Genomic DNA, 25,791 nt, shown 5'->3' with positions numbered 1-25,791 from the left:
AAAATGTGGTCCCCAGACCTGCAGCATCACCTGGGAGCTTGTTAAAAATGCAGAATCTCAAATCCACCCTCCCCCGTCCCAGGCTGACTAAATCAGAATCTGCATTTTAACAAGATGTCCAGGGGATTTGTTGGCACATTCAAGTTTGAGAAGCACTGTTCTAACACACCAGGTCTTCCCTGCCTCAGAGCCTTTGCACCTGCCCTGTTACTTCCCATGCATGTCTCCTCACCGTTCAGGTCACAGCTTAAAAGTCACCTTTTCTGCCTCTCTCATCTTCTTTTTAAAGTAGATGCCCTGGTGTTACCCTTGCATTTGCATGCCTGCTCGACACCTCTTACAATATATATTTTATTAATTTGTTGTAATGTTGCTTCAGCTGTCCCAGTAATTCTGAGCTCCTTGAGGTCAGAAGTCTTACCCAAACAGTTGTATCCTAATGAATATCACTTGGTGCATTGGGTGGCCAAGAAATCGTTGTTGAATCAAAAATGAGCAAACTGATATTCCGTGACTGGCACCTACCTGTATCTCTAACGTTATCTTCTTTGTTCCTTCCTTGCACTCACCTTAAACTACTTACAGCCCCTCATCCTCATTGCCATCCTTGAATCAAGTGCTTTCATGCTTTCTTGGATTTCCTGAAGCTTCTCACTCTTCCTGAATGTTTTTCCCCATCTACTCTCACTAAAGAACACTTAATCACCCTCAGAGACTCTGCTCCAATATTCTAGAAAAGACAGCTTAAGGACCATTTGGGCCACAGTTGTATTTTGAATTCTATTGAATTTTACTGAGTTTACATGCATATTTCTACCATGACACCAAGATCCTCTAGAGGGAAAGGAAATAATCGTTTATCTTATCTGTATAGCCATTGCTTAATGTAGTGCATGGAACAGAGGAACTGCTCAGTAAATGGCCTTTGAATTATGAGACAGGAGAAATACAAGAGGATGTGAGAAGGATGGTGTAACGAAAGCCAACCTACGTCTACTTCAGAATCTTGGCATAAAAAGTCCTTCGCGATCAGCAGAGTCCCTGTAGTCTGTGTGCACTTTTCTTGATGAAAAAGCACTTTTCATCTCCCTTGTCTTCCAGCAGTCCTGGAAATATAAGCTGAATGAAATAAACACTTAATTTGTCTCACCTTCCTAAGATAACCTAGCTTCTCAGTGTAAAAATAAACAAATAGGCTGTCTTAGACCATTCAGGCTGTTATTACCCAATGCAATAGGCTGTGTGGCTTATTACAACAGAAATTGATTTCTCACAGCTCTGGAGCCTCAGAAGTCCAAAATCAAGACACCAGCAGATTCGGTGTCTGGTGAAGCCTGCTACCTGGTTCATAAGATGGCCATGTTTTCACTCTGTCCTAATTGGTGAGGGAGTTCTCCGGAGTCCCTTTCTAAGGGCATTAATCCTGGTCATGAGGGCTCCACTCTTAAAACCTAATCACCTCCCAAAGGCCCCTTCTCCCCACGATCACAATTGGGATTAGACATCAACGTATGAATTTGGAGGGGGCAGGGAAACACAGACATTTATTCCATAGCATGTGCTGTTTGGAGAGGCCACTTCTCTCTTAGCTTTGTGGACTTCCAAATGTGTAAGGCAGTAGACTCCACTTCTTAAATAGCCTAATTTCGTTTATACCTGTGGATATAGATATCAACACAAATGCGTCTCAGCAGCTTTCTGCAAAATTCCTTAGGGCATGGGACAGAATTCAGGGGCAGTAGGTGGCTACTTGATTAAATGTTGTGTGAAGGGTACCAAAGGACCGCTTAACCAAATATATCACGTCCACCACATCTTCTGAGCTGGCAACTAAACCAACTATTTGAGTTGTTTCCTTGGATTAATGTGGAGGTGTTTGTTAAAGAGATGATCGTCCAACTCATCACTGGACAGTCTGTGCTCTGAAACAAGACTTACGGATTTATGCTCAGTCTGTAGGGAGCAGTAACCCATTTCTCTATAAAACAGAGGTTAGCTTTTTAGTTTGGCTCCCCAGGTGTTCACAAGGAGGACATATTTGGCTCAGTCTTGATAACCTGAGTGGGGGAGAGGATGTGCCAGTCAGTAGAGGCTGCATGAACAAAGGCATGGAGGCAGTGTACAAGAGAAACCTGAAAACCGCATGAAATAAGAGTTTATTCTTCTTACAGTGAAAGTTAGAAGAAAGAAATTAAAATACCTATTTTAATTGGATATCACTGTCTTTAAAACACTCTCATATATGCAATCAGATTTGATTCTCCAACAACTCCGTTTTACTGGTGAGGAAATTAAGCCGTACAGAAGCCCTAGACAATCCAGCTAGTATTCTGAGAGTTGACAACCGAACTAGTGTTCTCTGACTTTCCATGACCCCACAGGTTACACTAGTCCAAGAAGGGAAAAGATCTGAAAGGCAATGCTAGAATTCCAATCAAAATATTAGTTAACCAATGTCAGTGTTTTCTACAGTGTTACTGGAGGGATACAGATTCTGCAGTATGTTGAGATAATAGATGTTACAACAGGGGAAAGAATTATTTGTTCTGAATTCCAAAGAATTAGAAAGCACTGTCTTAAATCAAAGCATGATCTCTCCTTAATAGCATTACTTCTCAGGGTCTTTAATAAACTAATATGCACTGTGGCTCCCCAGACATCGTGATATGGAACGGTGTGGTTTTCTATGTTCGAAAGATTATGTTGCAGGGCTCGTATTCAGAATGAAATGTGGGGTAATGATGCTAAATAATCTGTATAAAAACAATTTCTATCCTCTAGTTCAGCAAAGGGAAGCAGGAGATTCAGAGGCTGAGAATAGAAACATAGAAAGGAGGGAAAAGAAAACAGAAAGAAAATGAAAAGCTCTTCTTGTCTCAGAGGGTAAACTAACTGATCAGCATTCTTCCCCACTTACCTGGCAGAGAGCACGACTCACCCCAGGTGAGTGGGTGAAAAGCAATTTGCAAGTTGTCTGGAGCGTGAAAACCGAAGATGAATGGCTGCACGGATTAGAAAAGAAGATTTAGTAGCAGTGATATGAGGACTTCTGTTGTTCTTGCTTGTATAGTTTGTCATATTTAAGCAAGTCAGAGTTGGGAGGCTCAAACAAAAAGGAAGAGTAAGGAGCATTCAAGGGCACTAAAAGAAGGCATTTTCTCCTAAGGATGTATCCCTTTATGTCTTTTCTTGGAATAGAATTTGTCCAAGTTTCATTCCATCTTTTAGGCTCTGTTGAGGATTTAAACAAACACATAATAGCCCCAGTGTTCCCAGTGGAAGCAGAAGAGGCAGGAGACTAGTACAGATAAAATGCTAAGAGATGTCAACAGAGGGAGAGGGCATTTCCAGCTTGGAGGCTTCAGAGAAGATTTGGGTTATTTGAATGGTTGCAGAATTAGGGGAAAAGCATGACAGCTAAAAGGATGAGTATAAACGAAATAATGCAAATAGGGAACCATACGGTATTGAAGGGAAGCGCAAGCAGTACCCTTTGCTAGAAGAAAGATGGGTATGGGTGGGGCTGGAGGTGGATGAGCCTGGAGGGGAGGATCAGGGGTTCACTTTGCAGTGACTTAAATGTTAAAGTGAGGCTCTGCGCTGTGTCAGGTGGGCAGTGAACTTTATCCAGGGTGCAGTAGAACCACACTCGCCTTCCAAGAAGCTGCCCTGGCAATTCCATGACAAATAACATCTGTGAGCCGATCTTCTAGGCATAGGGTGGACATTAGAAAACAACATAAATGTGATCTCTTCACATGGAGGGAGATGAACACAGAAGTAAACACCCGGATGTTTAATTTCGGATAGTAACTTAACAATGAAGAGAAATAAAGCAGAGTAGAGGAATAAGAACCGACAGGGAAGACTGACAGCAAAGAAAGTAATTGAGAGGACAGAATAATGATAACTTTAATAGAGCAGTGTTTGGGGACAAAGAGGAAAGAGGTTTATGAAAAAGATTGGAACAAACTTTGCTATTTTTTGAGGGCAGCAAGGTGGAGGAGGCGTCAAAGATGACAGTACAGTTACTAATAATAATTGCAGTAGATATAACTCATTAAGCTTTTACTATGGGCCAGACTACATGCTTCACATATATTCATTTTCTCAGTAATTCTGAAGCCAAATCTGGCCTCTGTACCCCGACACCGAATTAATTCTTGGAGACAGAGTTTTGGGTGAAGTAGAAAAGAATAGCTTCATTGTTTTGCCAGGCAAAGGGGGACACAGTGGGCTAATGCCCTCAAAACTGTGTGTCCTAACGGGGGGTGGGTTTGTGAGGGGGTATTATAGTCAAGGGGTGGGGTTGTTGATAAGGATCAGGGTGCGCGCAGGGCTATCTGGCATCAGGTGATGATGGGGCAAACGGTGACCTTGTCTGATATGAAGAGTGCTTCATCAAGTCGTTAACATCTTCCATTTGGTGGGGATTTTAGTTCTGCAGAGGAGCTCAAAGATATTGTTATGTGTGTCCCTTGAAGGGGGACCAGGACCCTGCCCCAAGGCTGCACCATTGTTTCTTGGCTGTTCCTCCCTGGTCTCTGCGTGTCCTCCCCCTTCCCTGATTAGCAACTGTTTGAACCTGCCCTTTGGAACTCAGGGAAGGGGACACAGAAAGGCTTTTGTGCCCAGAAGCCCCACAGGGTCCTGCTCGGTTTCAATTCTAGGAGGTAATCATTGCTATGTGCATTTCACAATTGAAAAAAATAATAATAAGGTTCAGAGAGCTTAAATGACTTGGCTACCATGTGACCCAGCAATCCCACTACTGGCATATACCCAGAGAAAACCATAATTCAGGAAGACACATGCACCCCAAAGTTCATTGCAGCCCTATTTACAATAGCCAGGACATGGGAACAACCTAAATGTCCATCAACAAAAGGATGGATAAAGAAGATGTGGTACATATATACAATGGAATATTACTCATGCATAAAAAGGAACAAAATTGGGTCATTTGTAGAGATGTGGATGGACCTAGAGACTGTCCTACAGAGTGAAGTAAGTCAGAAAGAGAAAAACAAATATCATATATTAATGCATATATGTGGAATCTGAAAAAATTGGTATAGACGATATTATTTACAAAGCAGAAATAGAGACACAAACGTGGAGAACAAACGTCTGGATACCAAGGGGAAAAGGGGAGGATGGGATGAATTGGGAGATGGGGATTGACGTATATACACTATTGATACTATGTACACAATAGTTAACTAATGAGAACCTACTGTATAGCACCAGGAACTCTACTCAGTGCTCTGTGGTGACCTAAATGGGAAGGAAATCCAAAAAAGAGGGGATATATGTATACGTATGGATGAGTCACTTTGCTGTAGAGTAGAAACTAACGCAAAATTGTAAAGCGACTCCAATAAAAATTAAAAAACAAACAAAAAAATGGCTTGGCCGGTGTCACTCTGCTAGGATTTGAACCCATGTCTGCCTGAGTCCAAGGCTCATGTTATTAACTCCTCTGGTATACCAGGACAGGTTGGAGGGTGGGTGGAGAAATCTAGAAAACGGGAAGGAAGGCGGTACTTCTAGTTTCAGATATGTAGAGTCTGAAATGCCACTACAGCATTAGTTGCTGATAATATGTGGCTGGAAGAATCAGAGCTCAAGAGAGAGGGGAGGCCTGACAATAGCCATCTTTAAGTTTTTCCCTGGATTAATTAAACTTAAGTTGATCACTGAAGCCATAAAATATTCCAGTAAAAATTAATAATTAGGCAGTTACGATGTCTCAGGCACACACCTTACACATGCTGTCTCATTTGTCACAAACACATCTCATTCATAACAAATAAGCTAGGGAGGCACGCTCCACATGGTTGACTCGCCTTGGGTCATACTGTCTGGAGGTGATGAAGCCAGTCTTTGAACCCCGGAAAGGCTGACTTCCTAGCTCGTGTTCTTTTCTATTTTGAGCTGTAGCTAAGTTTACCGGAGGAGAATGTGCAGAGAACAGTCAGGGACCTATTGAAATCCAGTTCTGTCCTTGGCTGTAGACTTGTTTTTCTTGCTCTCCATGGTGTGTTAGTTATGTTCATGTTTCCACTACCTAGCAACTTAGTGCTCCAGATTTAATTCCCTTTCTTCTCTCAAAATGCCAAGGACATTTCACATATAAACCTCCATTCTTTAGATGTGTATTAAATGACCAACAAATAGATGAGACTCACGTAAGTCCTCATGGATCCTTTCATCAACCCCACTTGCAGTTAAACTCCAGTTCTGGCTGGGGGACGGTCACTTCTGCAGTAGGGGTCAGTTTTTTCTCTCACCTCTGTCACCTGCCAGTGCTCTCGACTCCCCTCTCAGATTCTGGGTTTCCAGCCTTGAATAAAGTGGATGGAAGCTCTGAACTCACTGGGTTTACAGAGGAGTTGGGAGACAGATTTTCATGAGTCACGTATCTGCATAATTACAAATGGTGTTCAGTTCTTTGAGGAGGGATCCTTGAGAGGTTACAGAAGGAGGAACCGACCCAGGGAGGGTGGGGCATCCTGAGCAAGAGTCTGGTGAGCGGAGGAAGTCGTATCGAACAGCTTGTTACAGCACAGAAGCCACTGCGGGGCAGGGTGCTTCATGGGACACATAGAGCCAGGAGAGTGAAGCCACCTGGCGTGTGTCCCTTTGAGACGATGCCCGGCTAGGAGGCTGAAGAGCAAGGAGAAGTCACTGAAGAATTAAGCAAAAAAGGGGACGTGATCAGAGCTCCATGCTAAAGAATCCTCCTGGCTGTGGTGCAGAGGATGGGATTAGGAAAAGGCCCGCAGGAAAGAGAGGTGAAGAAACCCCCTAGAAAGCTTTTGCAGAGGAGGTGTGATAACAGGTGAGAAAAGAAGATTCATTTCTCCAAGGCGTTCGTTTTTGTCTCTTTTGCTCCCAACGATTAAAACGGGATCCATCACCCAGTAACCTTACTTAATATATAGTTTGTTGGATAAAATAATTAATGTAAGTGATTGCAAGAGAGAAACCCAACACAAGTTGTTGGTCACTTAGATGTGGGTGAGAGGGGGTGGGTACCAAAGGAAAGGAAGATGTCAAAGATGACATAGCTTCTGGTTTATGGATTGATAAAGCTGCCATGCGCTAGGGCTTTGTCCTTCTTTTGTCATTGCCTCTGAGTCAGCCGATGTTTTCTGTAAAGGGCCAGATAGTAAATAGGTTAGGTTTTGCGGGCCATGCATTCACAACTACTCAGTTCTACCAGTGTAGCCTAAAATCGGCTAGAGGCAATATGTAAATGAACAGTGTGGTGATGTTCCAGTAAAACTTTATTTATGAAATCAGGTGGTGGGCAGGATTTGGCGCACTGGGGGCCATAGTTTGCCAATTCCTGGTGCAGATCATGAATTCAGTTTTGAACAAGTTTATTTGAGGTATTTTTGAGGCATCCATGTGAATATGTTTACATTATAAATTATTCTTAAATCCATGCTTTAAAAAACTACTTTCAAATGTTTTTAATAATTCAAGCAAGATTAAATACCTAATGTTTGATTGGTAAGCATCATTTAGGGAACTGTGTCCCCAGAGGAGGACTAAATAAGAGATGATTTGTAGTTAACATGTACATTATAAGGAGATGGCTCCTCTCCTGGCAGTTTTGTTTCTGAAAGAGATAGCTAACTAGTGTTAGCAGATGTGTATTGTTTGGCCAACTGAGTATATGGTAATTTTGAAAAAGCATCAACATTGTGAAAAATCGAAGTTTCCCCAGAAGGCTGTCCTGATTCTTCTGGAAAAAATAAAATAAAAAATAAATAAAAGGAAGTTCTGAAGCCAAGTAAAGATAACCCTTTTTTAGTTAGAGGTATAGAAAGGTGTGATAAAGAAAGAAATGTAGAATTACTTTGGGGGCAAACTGATCAATCAGTCTGGGAGCTTTTAATTATGCAAATTTAATAAATAGCACCCGCCTTTCCCCTTGTACTTAAGGGAAACACAAGCATTGAAATAGTAAATGCAGGGCTTCCCTGGTGGCGCAGTGGTTAAGAATCCGCCTGCCAATGCAGGGGACACGGGTTCAAGCCCTGGTCCAGGAAGATCCCACATGCCGCAGAGCAGCTAAGCCCCTGTGCCACAACTACTGAGCCTGTGCTCTAGAGCCCACAAGCCACAACTACTGAACCCACGTGCCACAGCTACTGAAGCCTGTGCGCCTAGAGCCTGTGCTCCGCAACAAGAGAAGCCACCGCAATGAGAAGCCTGTGCACCTCAACAAAGAGTAGCCCCCACTCGCCGCAACTAGAGAAAGCCCACGCACAGCAACGAAGACCCAACGCAGCCAAAAATAAATAAATAAACAAAAACAAAAAAAAGAAATAATAAATGCAGATCATTTTGGCAGAACTACTAATGAAGTCTATTCTTGATGTATAATTCAATATGTATTTGCATGGACGTGTAATTTATTTTGTGTTCCTTTAGACTTTGTTTTGAGGAGAAGCATTATTTTACTCTCACATCAGTTGTTTGCTTTATGGGCTGAGCCTTTCTAGGCATTTTAAGTTGTTTAGCCAATGACATTATGAAATATAAGTCCAGAGACCTTCCTGAACTGTGAAAATTTGTAATTCCACTACAGCGCCATACTTACCCATTAAACCATAAGAGTATAACTGAGCATTTTAGGTGACCTTCTCGGACTTTTAATGAGAGCTAGTGCATCCTAAGGTCAAGAATAGAAGCCTGCAGTCAATAGGTTTGCTAAACAAAACAAATATTTTCTCCTAAATTCCAGCCCTTCAGAGAGTTTAGTTCATTCTTTCCCATACTTGTCTACATATGACCAGAGGAGCTTTCAAACACCCTGCTGCCTATTTGGAATTTTTAGAAGATCCCCAAGTGATTGAAATGTGCAGTCAAGTTTGGGAGCCACTGGCATAATTCAAAAAAAGGTCTTAATTCAGAGCAGATATACAGATGGCCAATAGGCACATGAAATGATGCTCAACATTGCTAATTATTAGAGAAATGCAAATCAAAGCTACAGTGAGGTTCCACCTCACACCCGTCAGAATGGCCATCATTAAAAAGTGTACAAATAACAAATGCTGGAGAGGGTGTGGAGAAAAGGGAACCCTCCTACACTGTTGGTGGGAATGTAAATTGGTGTAGCCGCCATGGAAAACAGTATGGAGGTTCCTCAAAAAAATGAAAATAGAGCTGCCATATGATCCAGCAATCCCACTCCTGGGCATATACCCAGACAAAACTATAATTGGAAAAGATACATGCACCCCTGTGTTCATAGCAGCACTATTCACAATAGCCAAGACATGGAAACAACCTAAATGTCCATGAACAAAGGAATGGCTAAAGAAGATGTGGGGTATGTGTGTGTATGTGTGTGTATTCAATACATACATATATCTAAATATACATATATATATATATATATATATCTCCAATGAACTATTACTCAGGCATCAAAAATAATGAAATAATGCCATTTGCAGCAACATGGATGGACTTAGAGATTATCATACTAAGCGAATTAAGTCAGAAAGAGAAAGACAAATACCATATGAAATCACTTACGTGTGGAATCTAAGATATGACACAAATGAACATATCCATAAAACAGAAACAGAGTCACATGGAGAACAGACTTTGATTGCCAAGGGGCAGGGGGAGGGCAGGGAAGGAATGGGAGTTTGGGGTTAGCAGAGGCAAACTCTTATATACAGAATGGATAAACAACAAGGTCCTACTGTACAGCACAGGGAAGTATATTCAATATCCTGTGACAAACCATAATGGAAAAGAATATGAAAAAGAATACATATATATACGCACATATAGCTGAGTTGCTTTGTTGTGCAGAAGAAATTAACACAATGTTATAACTATAGTTCAGTAAAAATTTTTTTAAAAAAAGGTCTTAGTAGCAGTACAGAGCTGCCCACATCTTGGACCTCGAGGTGCTTTACAGTGAGATGAAGCTCTAAATCCGTCCATGGGTGCCCAGGGACTACCGTAGTTAAAACTAGTCAATTATGTACTCTTTTATGTACGATCTTTTATATACACTTTAATGAAGAAAGCGTATGGCACTTTCTTCCTAGAGTATATTAAACACGATGAACTGTACAAATAATTCCAAATTTTGAGTAAGTAGAATTTGAATTAAGTGTGTTTATAGCAGTCCCGAAATTCTGTTTTACAGTCCAGTCCTGCTGCCTAAAATTTAACAATCAGGGCTGAGGCTTAAAAAAGAAAAAAAAAAGACATTGAGATACTACAAAATTCCTTGTAAAGCCATTCTACCTTACCCATTCCCCACCGGAACCTAAACCTGCTTATTTTCTAGTATTAGAAATTCAGCATTCTTGTGCATTTTTCCTGAAAAGATTTTTTCATAAATTAGCCAGGACATATATATTGTAATGAACAAATGGTGTTTAATAAGAAAGCTCTTGTTAAATTAGCTCATTCTATTAAGGTTTTAATAAGTAAAAATAATGCTGTTGCAAAGAATTATGCAACAAAAATACCAGCCAGCTTGCTCTACAGAGTGTATGCTGGAAAATGCAAATGGAACTTCACTGGAGAAAATATCCCTGCAGTGACACAGTTTTCCTTCAGGGAGAAAATGTCTTCTAGATAAAAATGGATGCACTGAACAGTGTTTATAAAAATCCTCTCAGTTTGATCCCTGCATTTGGCAGTAAGACAGCAACTCATTGGGTTTTATTTTAAAATTCCAGTGATTATAAGGTTTGCGCATCCCCGGTGGAATAGCTTTCTCTGCTAGAGCCAGACCCCAGTTTTTCTTTGCCAAATACATGTGCTAAAGAACTTCAGCTGACAGGTACTTTTTCATTCTCTCTGTCTGAGCCAGAAGCAGTGGAGTCACAGCTGATTTTTTGAGTCCAGGTGTTTACCACCCTCTTTTCTGAGTGCTTTCAGGAGACAAAGACAAGTGTATCCGATCACGTGTGATTCACAAGTTTCCTTTCCTCCTGGAACTCTCTACTACCCACGCAAGAACTTGAATTATTGGCTAACTGTCCAATAGTCTCAGGCCTTCACGTACCAGCTGCAGAAATAAGAAAGAGTGTATTAGAATGTTTGACTGCAAGTAGTGGGCTACCCATGAGGTATTGGTTAACCAAGGGAAGTTTACTGTTTCATGTTCGCAGTTCAGGGTAGGGTGGTACCAGTGTTGGTTCATTTGGTTGACAAAATAATGCCACTGTTTAAAAAAAATGATTAAAGAAGACAATTTAGGCAGTACAGACACATTTTATTTAAAACTTTGTGGACAGTCTTCTTTCAGAGAACTGCAAAATGGGGTGGAAAGCGGAAAGCTCTTATAGGATAAAGAATAACAAACAAGGAAAAGACATATAAAAATTATCTGATGGGCTGGGCCCACATAGTCAACCCTTTTTGGGGTGAGAAGCCCCTGAGTTGACTTAGCCTTTGGAGATTGGCTGACTAGATGTACTGCATTTCTGTTCGAGTGAAGCTTGTTTATAGGAATGTGAAAGTTACTTTGATAACATCAAAGATACAAATTCTGTTTTTGTTTTTGTTTTACTATCCTCAGCATATCAGCTTTGTTCCTTCAGCTTGTCTCTTCATGGTGGCACAATGGCTGCTGCAGCTCCATATATCACATTTGCACACATCAAAGGCTGAAGACAGCATATCTCTTCTTTGTGTCTCTACTTTAAAGAGTGAAGAACGCTTTCCTAGGACTCCACAAAAGGCTTATTTTTGCTTTCATTGGCCAGAATTACCTAATTTTCTCTTTTTTAAACAATTGATTCACTTATCGATAAAATCTATGCACCATGCATGGTGTTAATTGATGATACTAGCTTTACAGGTGTATTCTCTTGCCAAGAGCTGAGATCTCAGCAGTCCTTTGCCATGAGCCAGGTACTGAGCTGATCCAGTATCCAGTATCCAGTAACCATAAACTTGGGATGTCCAGGAAGAAAATGCATTCTTATCAGGGAATTTAGAACTATATCTTCTAAAGAAGACGATGGTAAACATCCTAGCCTTTTTCCTAATCTTTGTTGACCTGAAATAAATAGACTGACATATATTGCTCCAGCAAAGATGGGTTTATTTGAGATCAGCAAGAGAATTGCAATTCGGGGTCTGAAACGGTGGCAAGCCACATGCAAGACCCCTCACAGCAAGGAAAGGAGAACACTCTTATAGAGGGGAAAAGGAAGTTGGAGGGCAATAGTAAAAGGTTCATGGCTTTTCACTGGCCGAGTCCTTGCCAAGGAAGAGGAGGAGTCTTCTTCCTGTTGGGTTCAGCTATGGGCACAGGGCGTGAGATCTCCCCCTTCTCCTGACACTCTTTGATTGAGATTTCTGTTTATTAATTTTTTACATTTTTCTGCAATTTAACTTTGGCTTTCGAGCTAAATAAAACACAGTTTTGTTGCAGAGTTTAGAACAAACTTGAAATTTGCATTCCTTCTAGCCTTTTGACAAAGTCAATTGACATTACAGTTAATTTTTCAAAACCCTAAATTATTATCCTCTTTGAAATAGGTGCCCCTGGGCATTTGCAGCTGTTTCTTCTTATGAAACAAGGCACTAAATTTGTGTGGATAGGTAAAGATATACACAAATCATATGTGTCACTTTAACAAAATTCTCACTTACTGGAGCTCTTAAAGGTTAGTTGGTACCTTTATGGAACATAAATTGCATTTTCAATAATGATTTTTGTTGGCAAAGCAAGTAAATTAGACTTCTGTTCATTTGGAGCAAGAAGCAACTTTGTTGCTTTAATATATACAATTAAATTGAGTTGAGATCTACTTTAAATGAAAATTGAAAACAAATTAAGTAGCCAGTGTAATGTTTGTGGTTATAGCTGTTGTATACATTTGGTTAAGTTGAGAAAAAAAGCTGTTCAGCATTGCTGACCATTTTATTTGTGGTGAGGGGGGATTGCAAGCTGGCAACATTTGAAATTGGCTATGAAATATTACATATAATGATAATTTGTTTTTATATTTGTATGAGCCCTACATCTATTCCATAGCTTAAGTTTAATCATATGGCATATTAGTTCCCACTCGTGTTGGAATCAGGCAATCTCAAGTTTCGCTAATGATATTTATTTGTAAGGTTTCTTTGTTAGTCTTTCTTACTAACCATGAGTAGGGCCTTTTACTTTGATATTTTGAAACATTTGTATTAATAATAGCAATTTTTTAGGTTCCAACTTCTTGGAATTGGATGTTTATAAAGTTAATGCATGTCTTTTTCTCTCATTACAAATTATTTCCTTAATTTTATGACTTTGGGATGGCTGACAATGACCTACTGGCTCAAAAATGATGATGTTGAGAAAGAAATGATTATGTTTTATATCTAGTTAGATTTATTAGTGCTGACTTGGGCTTTGTGCTCAGGCAAATGAGTTCATAGGAGTCATCCAAAGACACTTGGGTCTCTGATTAAAGTTTAAATTCAATCACTAGAAGGTTATAATATTTTATAAAGTTTAATCCTTGAGCTGTTCTTTCCCCCAGAATTAACTACATTTGATTCAGATGTTGATGGAGTTCTCATTCAAGTTTTGATGGAAGTATCACACCTTTCTATACACTGCATCCTGTTTTAACAGAGCATTCAAATTCCACTGAGCAATAAATTAGTTCCCCCCCTTATCTCTTAAAAGTATGCATTTTAAAAAGGCTCAGGGACTTCCCTCGTGGTGCAGTGGTTAAGAATCCACCTGCCAATTCAGGGGACACGGGTTCTGATCCATGGTCTGGGAATATCCCACATGCCGCAGAGCAACTAAGCCTGTGAGCCACAACTACTGAGCCCGTGTGCCACAACTACTGAAGCCCGCACACCTAGAGCCCGTGTTCTGCAACAAGAGAAGCCACCACAATGAGAAGCCTCACACCACAACAAAGAGCAGCCCCTGCTCCCCGAACATAGAGAAAGCCTGCGCACAGCAACGAAGACCCAATGCAGCCAAATCAATCAATCAATCAATCAATAAAAATAGTTAAGACTTTCCAGTATCTCTCTAACCTATATTTTTGTTCACATATCTTAAAAATTTGATTAACTAGATATGGGGAATATCAGCCAAATTTGTTCACTGGAATGTATTTGTGTATTTTTTAAGTACATCTTTTGCAACACATAGATAATAAAATTATTCCTTTAGGAGGTATATTTTTCAGGACCCTTGGTTACAAGTAAGAGAAATGCAATTCAAAGTATTTCAGCATAGCAGAGTTTACTGAGTCACATAATGACACAATATAGGGAAAACCTGCTTCAGGCAGAGCCGTATCCAGGAGCTTAAACAGGCTTATCAGTAATCTTTCTCTTCAATTCTCTACTCTGCTTTCCTTTGTATTGGCTTCTTCCTCTGAGAAATGACTTTCTCTTTATAGCCATGAGCACCAGCATCCTTACATCCTGGAAACTGCAAGTCCAACAGAAACAAAGATTTTTATCCTACATAATCTCTGTAAAAGCCGTGAAGTTAAATGCTGTGCCATTCTGTAATGACCCAATCCCTGACCCAGTCTCTGGGGCTAGGAGGTTGGAATGTATCAGTGGTTGACAAAGTGTGATGGCTAGAGAATCTCCAGCAACACCATGTGTGATTTTGTTAGAAATATATACTCTCGGGTCCCATCCTAGTCCCAGTGAATCAGAAAATCTGAGAGTGGGGTTCAGCATGCTGGGTTGTAAAAACCCCTCCAAGTGATTCTAATGTGTACTCAAGCTTGAGAACGACACCATATCCTAATTGGCCCAGCCTGGGTCTTGCTTGCTGCCCCTGGAGTTTCCGTGTAAATCCCATCTCACAGAAAGCACATAGAAAAAAAAAAAAAATGTGAGGAACTGATACCAGGAAAAAAAGAAGAATAGATGCTGTGCTGGAAAAGATGAGATATCAGCCCAGTAATAAAGTTCTTCTTCGTTTCTAATGCCATTATTTCTCAGAAGACTGTTAATTATGAATTCCCCTCCAGAAAGCCAATATTCTAATTAAGCAAGCACACATTCATCCTCCTCTAGGATATAGTGTTTTAGTTTAAATTTCATCTCCAAATAGGTACATGGCTAATCTTGAAAGGTTTCCAGACCATATTACTTTCTTATCAAATGCTTCGTTAACTACAATTAAAACCCTCAATAATGAAACTTATCACTCCTCTGTGATAAATAGGTTCATTTGCTTCAAAATTTCTCAATGAAAATGGCAGTGATGCCTACAGAATTTTAGAAAAGGTGGTTAGCACTGCAATGTCATCCAAAATAATTTAAAACCAATTTAAAAAAACAAAAGCATCTTATAAGGGAAATGAATATAGCTTTTCACGTTACTTAAGATTTTTGACTTAATTTGGGACATTTGCACTTATTACCCAGGAGACGGCAGTAGAGAGCACGTCAGTAGTCTCTGACTTTATCTAATCCTAAGAATCCTCTAAGTACTTGTTGAAAATAAAGATCCAAAGGCTCCTTGTCAGGATATTCTTATTTGGGGGGTCTAGGGTGGGAACAGGGAATCTGTATTTCCGATAGCTACCACAGGGAATTCTTACAGTCCGGCGTGTTTGGCACACTCTGCAGTGCTGAAGACTGAAGATGCTTCAGTGGAACGGTGTGGGGGTGAATCTTGGTTGTAGCTCCTGCAGCTGGGGGTTAGTTGCTTTACCTTGTCAAGTCTCACATGTTGCTGTCATTACTGTTTGTTGTTATTGTTCTTTTTCTTTCCTCTTAACTAACCTACCTGTTGCACCTTCTTATTTCTTGTTGCAGATAGAGGACATGCAGTGGGGTAAAGGACTCCGGGAGATCCCCCCGTCAGTGTGTACACTGCCATGCAAACCTGGGCAAAGAAAGAAGACACAGAAGGGAACTCCTTGCTGCTGGACCTGTGAGCCTTGTGATGGCTACCAGTACCAGTTTGATGAGATGACATGCCAGCATTGCCCCTACGACCAGCGACCCAATGAAAACCGAACCGGCTGCCAGGAGATCCCCATCATCAAACTGGAGTGGCACTCCCCCTGGGCCGTCATCCCTGTCTTCCTCGCCATGTTGGGGATCATCGCCACTATATTTGTCATGGCCACTTTCATCCGCTACAATGACACTCCCATCGTCCGGGCATCTGGGCGGGAACTGAGCTATGTTCTGTTGACGGGCATCTTTCTTTGCTACATCATCACTTTCCTGATGATAGCCAAACCTGATGTGGCAGTGTGTTCTTTCCGGCGAGTTTTCTTGGGCTTGGGTATGTGCATCAGTTATGCAGCCCTTTTGACAAAAACCAATCGGATTTATCGCATATTCGAACAGGGCAAGAAATCAGTGACAGCTCCCAGACTCATAAGCCCAACATCACAGCTGGCGATCACTTCTAGTTTAATATCAGTTCAGCTTCTAGGTGTCTTCATTTGGTTTGGTGTTGACCCACCCAACATCATCATAGACTATGATGAACATAAGACAATGAACCCTGAGCAGGCCCGGGGAGTTCTCAAATGTGACATTACGGATCTCCAGATTATCTGCTCCTTGGGATATAGCATTCTTCTCATGGTCACATGTACTGTGTATGCCATCAAGACTCGGGGTGTCCCAGAGAATTTTAATGAAGCCAAGCCCATTGGATTCACCATGTACACGACGTGTATAGTCTGGCTTGCCTTCATTCCCATTTTTTTTGGCACCGCTCAGTCGGCGGAAAAGGTAAGTGAAAATGCACACCGCACCATGCGTTTCAGAAATGTGTTCCTTTTTGAAAATATTGAAGCCAAATCGATTGTATAGAGCAAGAGGTTTTAAAAATGCAGAATGGTATTCCCAAGACTAGACAAATCCTGAATTAATAGGCATCAGTGCTGTAGAAGTGCAAAACCTGCCTTGAGCTGTGCTATTGGGTTGGCCAAAAAGTTCGTCCGGGTGTTTCTGTGACATTGTACCGAAAACCCGAATGAACTTTTTGGCCAATCCAATACATTCATTCCACTGGAAACCAACCAGAGGTGTAGCCTTTTCAAGTCAACTGATTAGAGAGTGATGCAATGTAGCAAGAGATTATCCAGTATAACATAATCCAATCTGTCTAAATTAAACCTTCCTATCATTCATTACCCACTGCCTCTTCTTTCATATGTATTTCCTTGGGATAAGAGAGGAGGGCCACAGCCCATTATTTCCCAGGATAAGGATGTCATCACCAGCTCTCTCTCTTCCTAGTGGCTGTGTAGGCGCTCACTGTGGATTGGATCACGTGTGTGAACTATACATCATATGTCTGTATCTACATGTATCTCTAAATGGGTGGACATAGGAGACCTTTGGTTGTCATTCCAGTCTATAGGCTCCCTACAGCTAGATGTACAGTAATTGCCTCAAATGAGGCAGAGCGATATCAGAGACTCAAGTCTCCAGCAGTGGGAGGGCCAGTATGTCACAGGGGAAGTGTCATCTGGCTGCAAAAGTTCAAAGTTTTCAAAATTAGTGGGCCCTAAAATGTTGACCCTAGATATGTTCAGTGTACATGACCTCCCCCTCCCCATATATAGAGTTTTATGTTTTTTATGAGTCTGTAAGCTAGGCAGTCCTAATATGTTGAATCTTAACGCAACTAATATATGTGTAGCTGTAGGTTTGACATGTGTGCGAATCAGGCAATGCTACCGTGTTGATTCTAAACGTGATTCATATACATCTGAGCTCTGTGCTTACCTGGATATGGTTTTGTATATATGCAAACTGGGCAGTCCTAATAGGTTGATCTTAATAAGACGTGGTGTCCTTTACTCAGTGAAGGTAGCTCTGGCACGTCAGTACAGCTGAAGCCAGAACTGAGACTTAAGTCCTCACTGGCACACTCTATAGAGAGAGCACAGTTACAGCTTGATTAGAAGTCAGCACATCAGGCGTCTAGCCTGGTACCACATCACTTTGGAGAAGTCTCTTAAACATTCAAGGATTTAGCGCCCCAAGTGGGGAGAACAAGGACTGAAGTAGAAATGTCTACAAATATACAAATCTCTGCTTCTGGGAATTAGTTGAATCTGGTTGTTTATAATCATAGAAAGGATTAATGGGCTTTGGCTGGTTTTCCAACTGAAAAGATGTCTTTTACCTAAACGGTTTGATTCAGCAGCTATAAGATTGGACTGTGTTTAAAATAAAAAAGGCAAATATCTTATGAAAGCACATAGAATTCTAAAACCAAGGACAGTGAATGGTTCCAGATTATGGTTTTAGTCATAAAAGGAAGTTCTTAGAGGAAGTTCTTCTTGAACATATGCTCAGTGAGCAAAGTATGTGTCCGGAAGTATGTTTCAAATTCATAATGCATGTTTACTATCTGTGAAACCAACTTGAATTTCATTTCATTGCTTTATCCCTGGGCCAGGGGAATAGTAAAATATGAGGTAGGGTAGTGAAATGCAATGTATGGCAGCACGTTGATAATCATGGACATTTTTATGGGGTCTGATGTGCATCATCAAAGCCTATCGAGATAATCATTATTCTGTTATTAAACACAATTTCCCATGCAACAGGATAAAAATATTAGAGCTTTTTCTTGTAAATTTGTGCTTGAGGAATATAAAAGGCAGGGATCATTGCAGCTGTTCTATAGATGAGACTTGTTGTAATGCATATTTGGCATTATAGGTCTCTACCATTTCATTTGTCATTTCTAGTCATGACTCTGCATCTTGTTAGTTAAGATCAGGGGTGTAATTTACTCATTTAAAAACCTGAGAAGGATACAAGTTTTCAGGAGCTGGATTCACTGATTCTGGTTGTTCTAGAAAACATTGCATTGGTAGAACCGGACTACAGGAAAAACTAAGCTGTCTTCAAGCAGTGTGCTTTGTATATATAGAATATATATAGAATATATATAGAATATATAGAAGAATATAGAAGGCACATATTTCTCTTTGTATACTCTCAGTGAATTATGATGTTTTACAAAGTTGTTTGACACAATTAAAGGTACCAAATTGCCAACTGGGAACAGTGAATTTTGCATGAAAATGGGCATGCCTTCATGCTAGGCATATGGCTAGAGTACATGAAACCATGGAATTTTTTTTTTTATTTTTTTTACTTTCTATTTTCCTTATCTTCTTTTTTATTTATTTTTTTATTAGTCATCAATTTTATACACATCAGTGTATACTTATCAATCCCAATCGCCCAATTCATCACACCACCATCCCCACACCACCGCGGCTTTCCCCCCTTAGTGTCCATACGTTTGTTCTCTATATCTGTGTCTCAACTTCTGCCCTGCAAACCAGTTCATCTGTACCATTTTTCTAGGTTCCACATACATGTGTTAATATACGATATTTGTTTTTCCTCTTTCTGACTTACTTCACTCTGTATGACAGCCTCTAGACCCATCCGCGTCTAAACTAATGACCCAATTTCGTTCCTTTTTATGGCTGAGTAATATTCCATCGTATATATGTACCACTACTTCTTTATCCATTCGTCTGTCAAAGGGCATTTAGGTTGCTTCCATGACCTGGCTATTGTAAATAGTGCTGCAATGAACATTGGGGTGCATGTGTCTTTTTGAATTATGGTTTTCTCTGGGTATATGCCCAGTAGTAGGATTGCTGGATCACATGGTAATTCTATTTTTAGTTTTTTAAGGAACCTCCATACTGTTCTACGTAGTGGCTGTATCAATTTACATTCGCACCAACAGTGCAAGAGTTTCCCCTTTTCTCCACACCCTCTCCAGCATTTGTTGTTTGTAGATTTTCTGATGATGCCCATTCTAACTGGTGTGAGGTGATACCTCATTGTAGTTTTGATTTGCATTTCTCTAATAATTAGTGATGTTGAGCAGCTTTTCATGTGTTTCTTGGCCATCTGTATGTCTTCTTTGGAGAAATGTCTATTTAGGTCTCCTGCCCATTGTTGGATTGGATTGTTTGTTTCTTTAATATTGAGCTGCATGAGCTGTTTATATATTTTGGAAATTAATCCTTTGTCCGTTGACTTGTTTGCAAATATTTTCTCCCATTCTGAGGGTTGTCCTTTCATCATGTTTATGGTTTCCTTTGCTGTGCAAAAGCTTTGAAGTTTCATTAAGTCCCATTTTTTTATTTTTGTTTTTATTTCCATTACTCTAGGAGGTGGATCAAAAAAGATCTTGCTGTGATTTATGTCAGAGAGTGTTCTTCCTATGTTTTCCTCTAAGAGTTTTATAGTGTCCGGTCTTACATTTAGGTCTCGAATCCATTTGGAGTTTATTTTTGTGTATGGTGTTAGGGAGTGTTCTAATTTCATTCTTTTACATGTGGCTGTCCAGTTTTCCCAGCACCACTTATTGAAGAGACTGTCCTTTCTCTGTTGTATATCCTTGCCTTCTTCATCATAGATTAGTTGACCATAGGTGTGTGGGTTTATCTCTGGGCTTTCTATCTTGTTCCATTGATCTATGTTTCTGTTTTTGTGCCAGTACCATATTGTCTTGATTACTGTAGCTTTGCAGTATAGTCTGAAGTCAGGGAGTCTGATTCCTCCAGCTCCGTTTATTTCCCTCAAGACTGCTTTGGCTATTCAGGGTCTTTTGTGTCTCCATACAAATTTTAAGATTTTTTGTTCTAGTTTTGTAAAAAATGCCATTGGTAATTTGATAGGGATTGCACGGAATCTGTAGATTGCTTTGGGTAGTATAGACATTTTCACAATATTGATTCTTCCAATCCAAGAACATGGTACATCTCTCCATCTGTTTGTATCATCTTTAATTTCTTTCATCAGTGTCTTATAGTTTTCTGCATACAGGTCTTTTGTCTCCCTAGGTAGGTTTATTCCTAGGTATTTTATTCTTTTTGTTGCAGTGGTAAATGGGAGTGTTTCCTTAATTTCTCTTTCAGATTTTTCATCATTAGTGTATAGGAATGCAAGAGATTTCTGTGCATTAATTTTGTATCCTGCAACTCTATCAAATTCATTGATTAGATCTAGTAGTTTTCTGGTGGCATCTTTAGGGTTCTCTGTATATAGTATCATGTCATCTGCAAACAATGACAGTTTTACTTCTTCTTTTCCAGTTTGTATTCCTTTTATTTCTTTTTCTTCTCTGATTGCCATGGCTAGGACTTCCAAAACTACGTTGAATAATAGTGGTGAGAGTGGACATCCTTGTCTTGATCCTGATCTTAGAGGAAATGCTTTCAGTTTTTCACCATTAAGAATGATGTTTGTTGGCTGTGGATTTGTTGTATATGGCCTTTATTATGTTGAGGTAGGTTCCCTCTTTGCCCACTTTCTGGAGAGTTTTTATCATAAATGGGTGTTGAACTTTGTCAAAAGCTTTTTCTGCAGCTATTGAGATGATCATATGGTTTTTATTCTTCAGTTTGTTAATATGGTGTATCACATTGATTGATTTGCGTATATTGAAGAATCCTTGCATCCCTGGGGTAAATCCCACTTGATCATGGTGTATGATTCTTTTAATGTGTTGTTGGATTCTGTTTGTTAGTATTTTGTTGAGGATTTTTGCATCTATATTCATGAGTGATATTGGTCTGTAATTTTCTTTTTTTGTAGTATCTTTGTCTGGTTTTGGTATCAGGATGATGGTGGCCTCATAGAATGAGTTTCGGAGTGTTCCTTCCTCTGCAAATTTTTGGAAGAGTTTGAGAAGGATGGGTGTTAGCTCTTCTCTAAATGTTTGATAGAATTCACCTGTGAAGCCATCTGGTCCTGGACTTTTGTTTGTTGGAAGATGTTTAATCACAGTTTCAATTTCATTACTTGTGGTTGGTCTGTTCATATTTTCTATTTCTTCCTGATTCAGTCTTGGAAGGTTATACCTTCCTAAGAATTTGTCCATTTCTTCCAGGTTGTCCATTTTATTGGCATAAGAGTTGCTTGTAGTAGTCTGTTAGGATGCTTTGTATTTCTGCGGTGTCTGCTGTAACTTCTCCTTTTTCATATCTAATTTTATTGATTTGAGTTCCTCTCCCTCTTTTTCTTGATGAGTCTGGCTAAAGGTTTATCAATTTTGTTTATCTTCTCAAAGACCCAGCTTTTAGTTTTATTGATCTTTGCTATTGTTTTATTTGTTTCTATTTCATTTATTTCTGCTCTGATCTTTATGATTTCTTTCCTTCTGCTAACTTTGGGTTTTATTTGTTCTTCTTTCTCTAGTTCCTTTAGGTGTAAGGTTAGATTGTTTATTTGAGATTTTTCTTGTTTCTTGAGGTAGGCTTGTATAGCTATAAACTTCCCTCTTAGAACTGCTTTTGCTGTATCCCATAGGTTTTGGATCATCATGTTTTCATTGTCATTTATCTCTAGGTATTTTCTGATTTCCTCTTTGATTTCTTCAGTGATCTCTTGGTTATTTAGTAACATATTGTTTAGCCTCCATGTGTTTGTCTTTTTTACGTTTTTTTCCCTGTAATTCATTTCTAATCTCATAGCATTGTGGTCAGAAAAGATGCTTGATATGATTTCAATTTTCTTAAATTTACTGAGGCTTGATTTGTGACCCAAGATGTGATCTATCCTGGAGAATGTTCCATGTGCACTTGAGAAGAACGTGTAATCTGCTGTTTTTGGATGGAATGTCCTATAAATATCAATTAAATCTCTCTGGTCTATTGTGTCATTTAAAGCTTCTGTTTCCTTATTTATTTTCATTTTGGATGATCTGTCCATTGGTGTAAGTGAGGTGTTCAAGTCCCCCAATATGATTGTGTTACTGTCAATTTCCTCTTTTATAGCTGTTAGCAGTTGCCTTACGTATTGAGGTGCTCCTATGTTGGGTGCATATATATTTATAATTGTTATATCTTCTTCTTGGATTGCTCCCTTGATCATTATGTAGTGTCCTTCCTTGTCTCTTATAACATTCTTTATTTTCAAGTCTATTTTATCTGATATGAGTATTGCTACTCCAGCTTTCTTTTGATTTCCATTTGCATGGAATATATTTTTCCATCCCCTCACTTTCAGTCTGTATGTGTCCCTAGGTCTGAAGTGGGTCTCTTGTAGACAGCATATATATGGGTCTTGTTTTTGTATCCATTCAGCCAGTCTATGTCTTTTGGTTGGGGCATTTAATCCATTCATGTTTAAGGTAATTATCGATATGTATGTTCCTATGACCATTTTCTTAATTGTTTTGGGTTTGTTTTTGTAGGTCCTTTTCTTCTCTTGTGTTTCCCACTTAGAGAAGTTCCTTTAGCATTTGTTGTAGAGCTGGTTTGGTGGTGCTGAATTCTCTTAGCTTTTGCTTGTCTGTAAAGCTTTTTATTTCTCCATCAAATCTGAATGAGATCCTTGCCGGCTAGCGTAATCTTGGTTGTAGGTTCTTCCTTTTCATCACTTTAAGTATATCATGCCACTCCCTTCTGGCTTGTAGAGTTTCTGCTGAGAAATCAGCTGTTAACCTTATGGGAGTTCCCTTGTATGTTATTTGTCATTTTTCCCTTGCTGCTTTCAAGAATTTTTCTTTGTCTTTAATTTTTGCCAATTTGATTACTATGTGTCTCGGCGTGTTTCTCCTTGGGTTTATCCTGTATGGGACTCTCTGTGCTTCCTGGACTTGGGTGGCTATTTCCTTTCCCATGTTAGGGAAGTTTTTGACTATAATCTCTTCAAACATTTTCTCGGGTCCTTTCTCTCTCTCTTCTCCTTCTGGGACCCCTATAATGCGAATGTTCTTGTCTTTAATGTTGTCCCAGAGGTCTCTTAGGCTGTCTTTGTTGCTTTTCATTCTTTTTTCTTTATTCTGTTCCGCAGCAGTGAATTCCACCATTCTGTCTTCCAGGTCACTTATCCGTTCTTCTGCCTCAGAAGAATCAATTCTGCTATTGATTCCATCTAGTGTAGTTTTCATTTCAGTTATTGTATTGTTCATCTCTGTTTGTTTGTTCTTTAATTCTTCTAGGTCTTTGTTAAACATTTCTTGCATCTTCTCGATCTTTGCCTCCATTGTTTTTCCGAGGTCCTGGATCATCTTCACTATCATTATTCTGAATTCTTTCTCTGGAAGGTTGCCTCTCTCCACTTCATTTAGTTGTTTTTCTGGGGTTTTATCTTGTTCCTTCATCTGATGCCTTTTCATCTTGTCTATCTTTCTGTGAATGTGGTTTTTGTTCCACAGGTTGCAGGATTGTAGTTCTTCTTGCTTCTGCTGTCTGCCTTCTGGTGGATGAGGCTATCTAAGAGGCTTGTGTAAGTTTCCTGATGGGAGGGACTGGTGAAACCATGGAATTTAAATTGTGAAAGGCAGCAAATTACAAAATGCAAAAAGATATCACAGCAAAAGGCATTATTGCCAACCTAACACATAAAAAATCATCACCCTTCCATTTTTGTTTAGATTTAAGAGTCGAAGTGTTTCAGCTGGAAGAATTCCATTGTTACAAGACACACAGAAAAAGAAAAATTAAGCAGTGAGTTCAGTAATATTTACTGTTTCAGGATATTGAATTTGTTTTGATTATATGAGAATTTCTTTGTGAAATTTCTCATCAGTTGAGTTCATTAACACAGCATAAGGTATGAGAAATGTTCCTTATTGTCTTGCAAAACATCAACCCTCATGAAGTTTATTTTTGCTTTTGTTATGGAGGATGCAAGAGGATATTACTATTATCTTGTTTTATCATTGCTAACCCTGTGACTTCTGGAATGAGGATCTTGGATGTGGCCAGGGATGGAAGAGGGAAACTCTAGGCATATGATAACGATTCCTTATCTTAGGAATTATATTTATGTGACTGAAATGATTCAAGGAGACACCACAAATGGTAGAATGACAGCACGGCAATTGCTTGCTTGTCTGGTGAAGTGCTATAATATCCTATTGCTATATACTGGCACAATCTGTTGGAGGACTGGATTGTTTTCATGGAAAACAAGGGCTTGACTCATGGGTGTATCTTTACAAAGAGTTTTTCATGCAGCCAGGTAGGGAGGATACAGGTTATGCTGCTCAAATCTGGGAATCCCTATAGATGCTATGTTTATTCAATTGTTTTTAGCCTGTTGTTGTCTGGAGGACTTTCTGGGTAAGCCAATATATCATTTCTTACACATGGACAGGGAGACAAGCTTTGTACCGTTTCTACAAAGGCAAAGTAGACCTTTGTATAAAAGGGAAAGGATCAGAGGGTCTCAGAGGTCTTTCCCTCTGTGCACGTGTGTTTGCTTGGATGGGGCAGGGGATGGGTTGGTGAGAAGAGGAGGAAGAAAAAAAATGGAGGCATTTTCTGGTCAGCATTTCTGAAAAATGCTGGAAAAAGAGTCTTGAAGTCTTGAAGGAAAAAAAAGTCTTGAAGGAAAAGAGTTATGTTTTCTGTAATATGACCCACAAACCTCTCTTGTGCACATATCAGAACAGAACCAGGGTGGATTTCAATACTTAAATAACAGGATTCTTTGGTTTTCGCTGAAGCATATTCCACTAAATGACAGAATTAGGGCCATTGTTGGCAATCTCTGCACCAGCTCAGCGTTTTTAACTGAGTGGTTCAAAATTGTGTCTGTGGTAATCCCTGGAGAAATTTGTTTTAAAAAATATCACATGTCCACCCACCCCAGCTGGCTCAGTAGGGCTAGGATGAGCATAAAGCTCTAGATTTTTTAAACAAGCATGCTGGCAAAACACCAGTGGAAACCAAGGGTGCTTCTCAAAACTGCCTAAATATTTTCTTTCTAATCCACAAAAGACATTCTCTAAATATTTCCTGATTTCTAATTTAAGAGACTTTGGGGATAAATTAATTCTCA

General features: G+C 39.6%; 1 protein-coding gene across 22 annotated transcripts in view; it reads left to right on the top strand.

Moving 5' to 3' along the window:
- GRM7 (glutamate metabotropic receptor 7) overlaps nucleotides 1–25,791 on the top strand; it is a 1,142,612-nt gene that overhangs the window by 959,647 nt on the left and 157,174 nt on the right. For all 22 annotated transcript variants that reach the window (XR_014232667.1, XR_014232668.1, XR_014232669.1 and 19 more), the window contains one exon: nucleotides 15,802–16,737. Coding sequence is in view for 9 of the 22 variants with exons in the window: in XM_082347526.1 (XP_082203652.1) it covers nucleotides 15,802–16,737 (936 nt within the window). In the remaining 13 variants the exon portion in view is untranslated. The remainder of the gene's footprint in view (nucleotides 1–15,801; nucleotides 16,738–25,791) is intronic.

Source organism: Balaenoptera borealis (assembly GCF_965194805.1).
Source record: "Balaenoptera borealis genome assembly, chromosome: 12".
NCBI classification, from domain to species: Eukaryota; Metazoa; Chordata; class Mammalia; order Artiodactyla; family Balaenopteridae; genus Balaenoptera; species Balaenoptera borealis.
The sequence above is the reverse complement of the archived record's forward strand: the minus strand, read 5'-3'. Positions and strand labels throughout refer to the sequence as shown.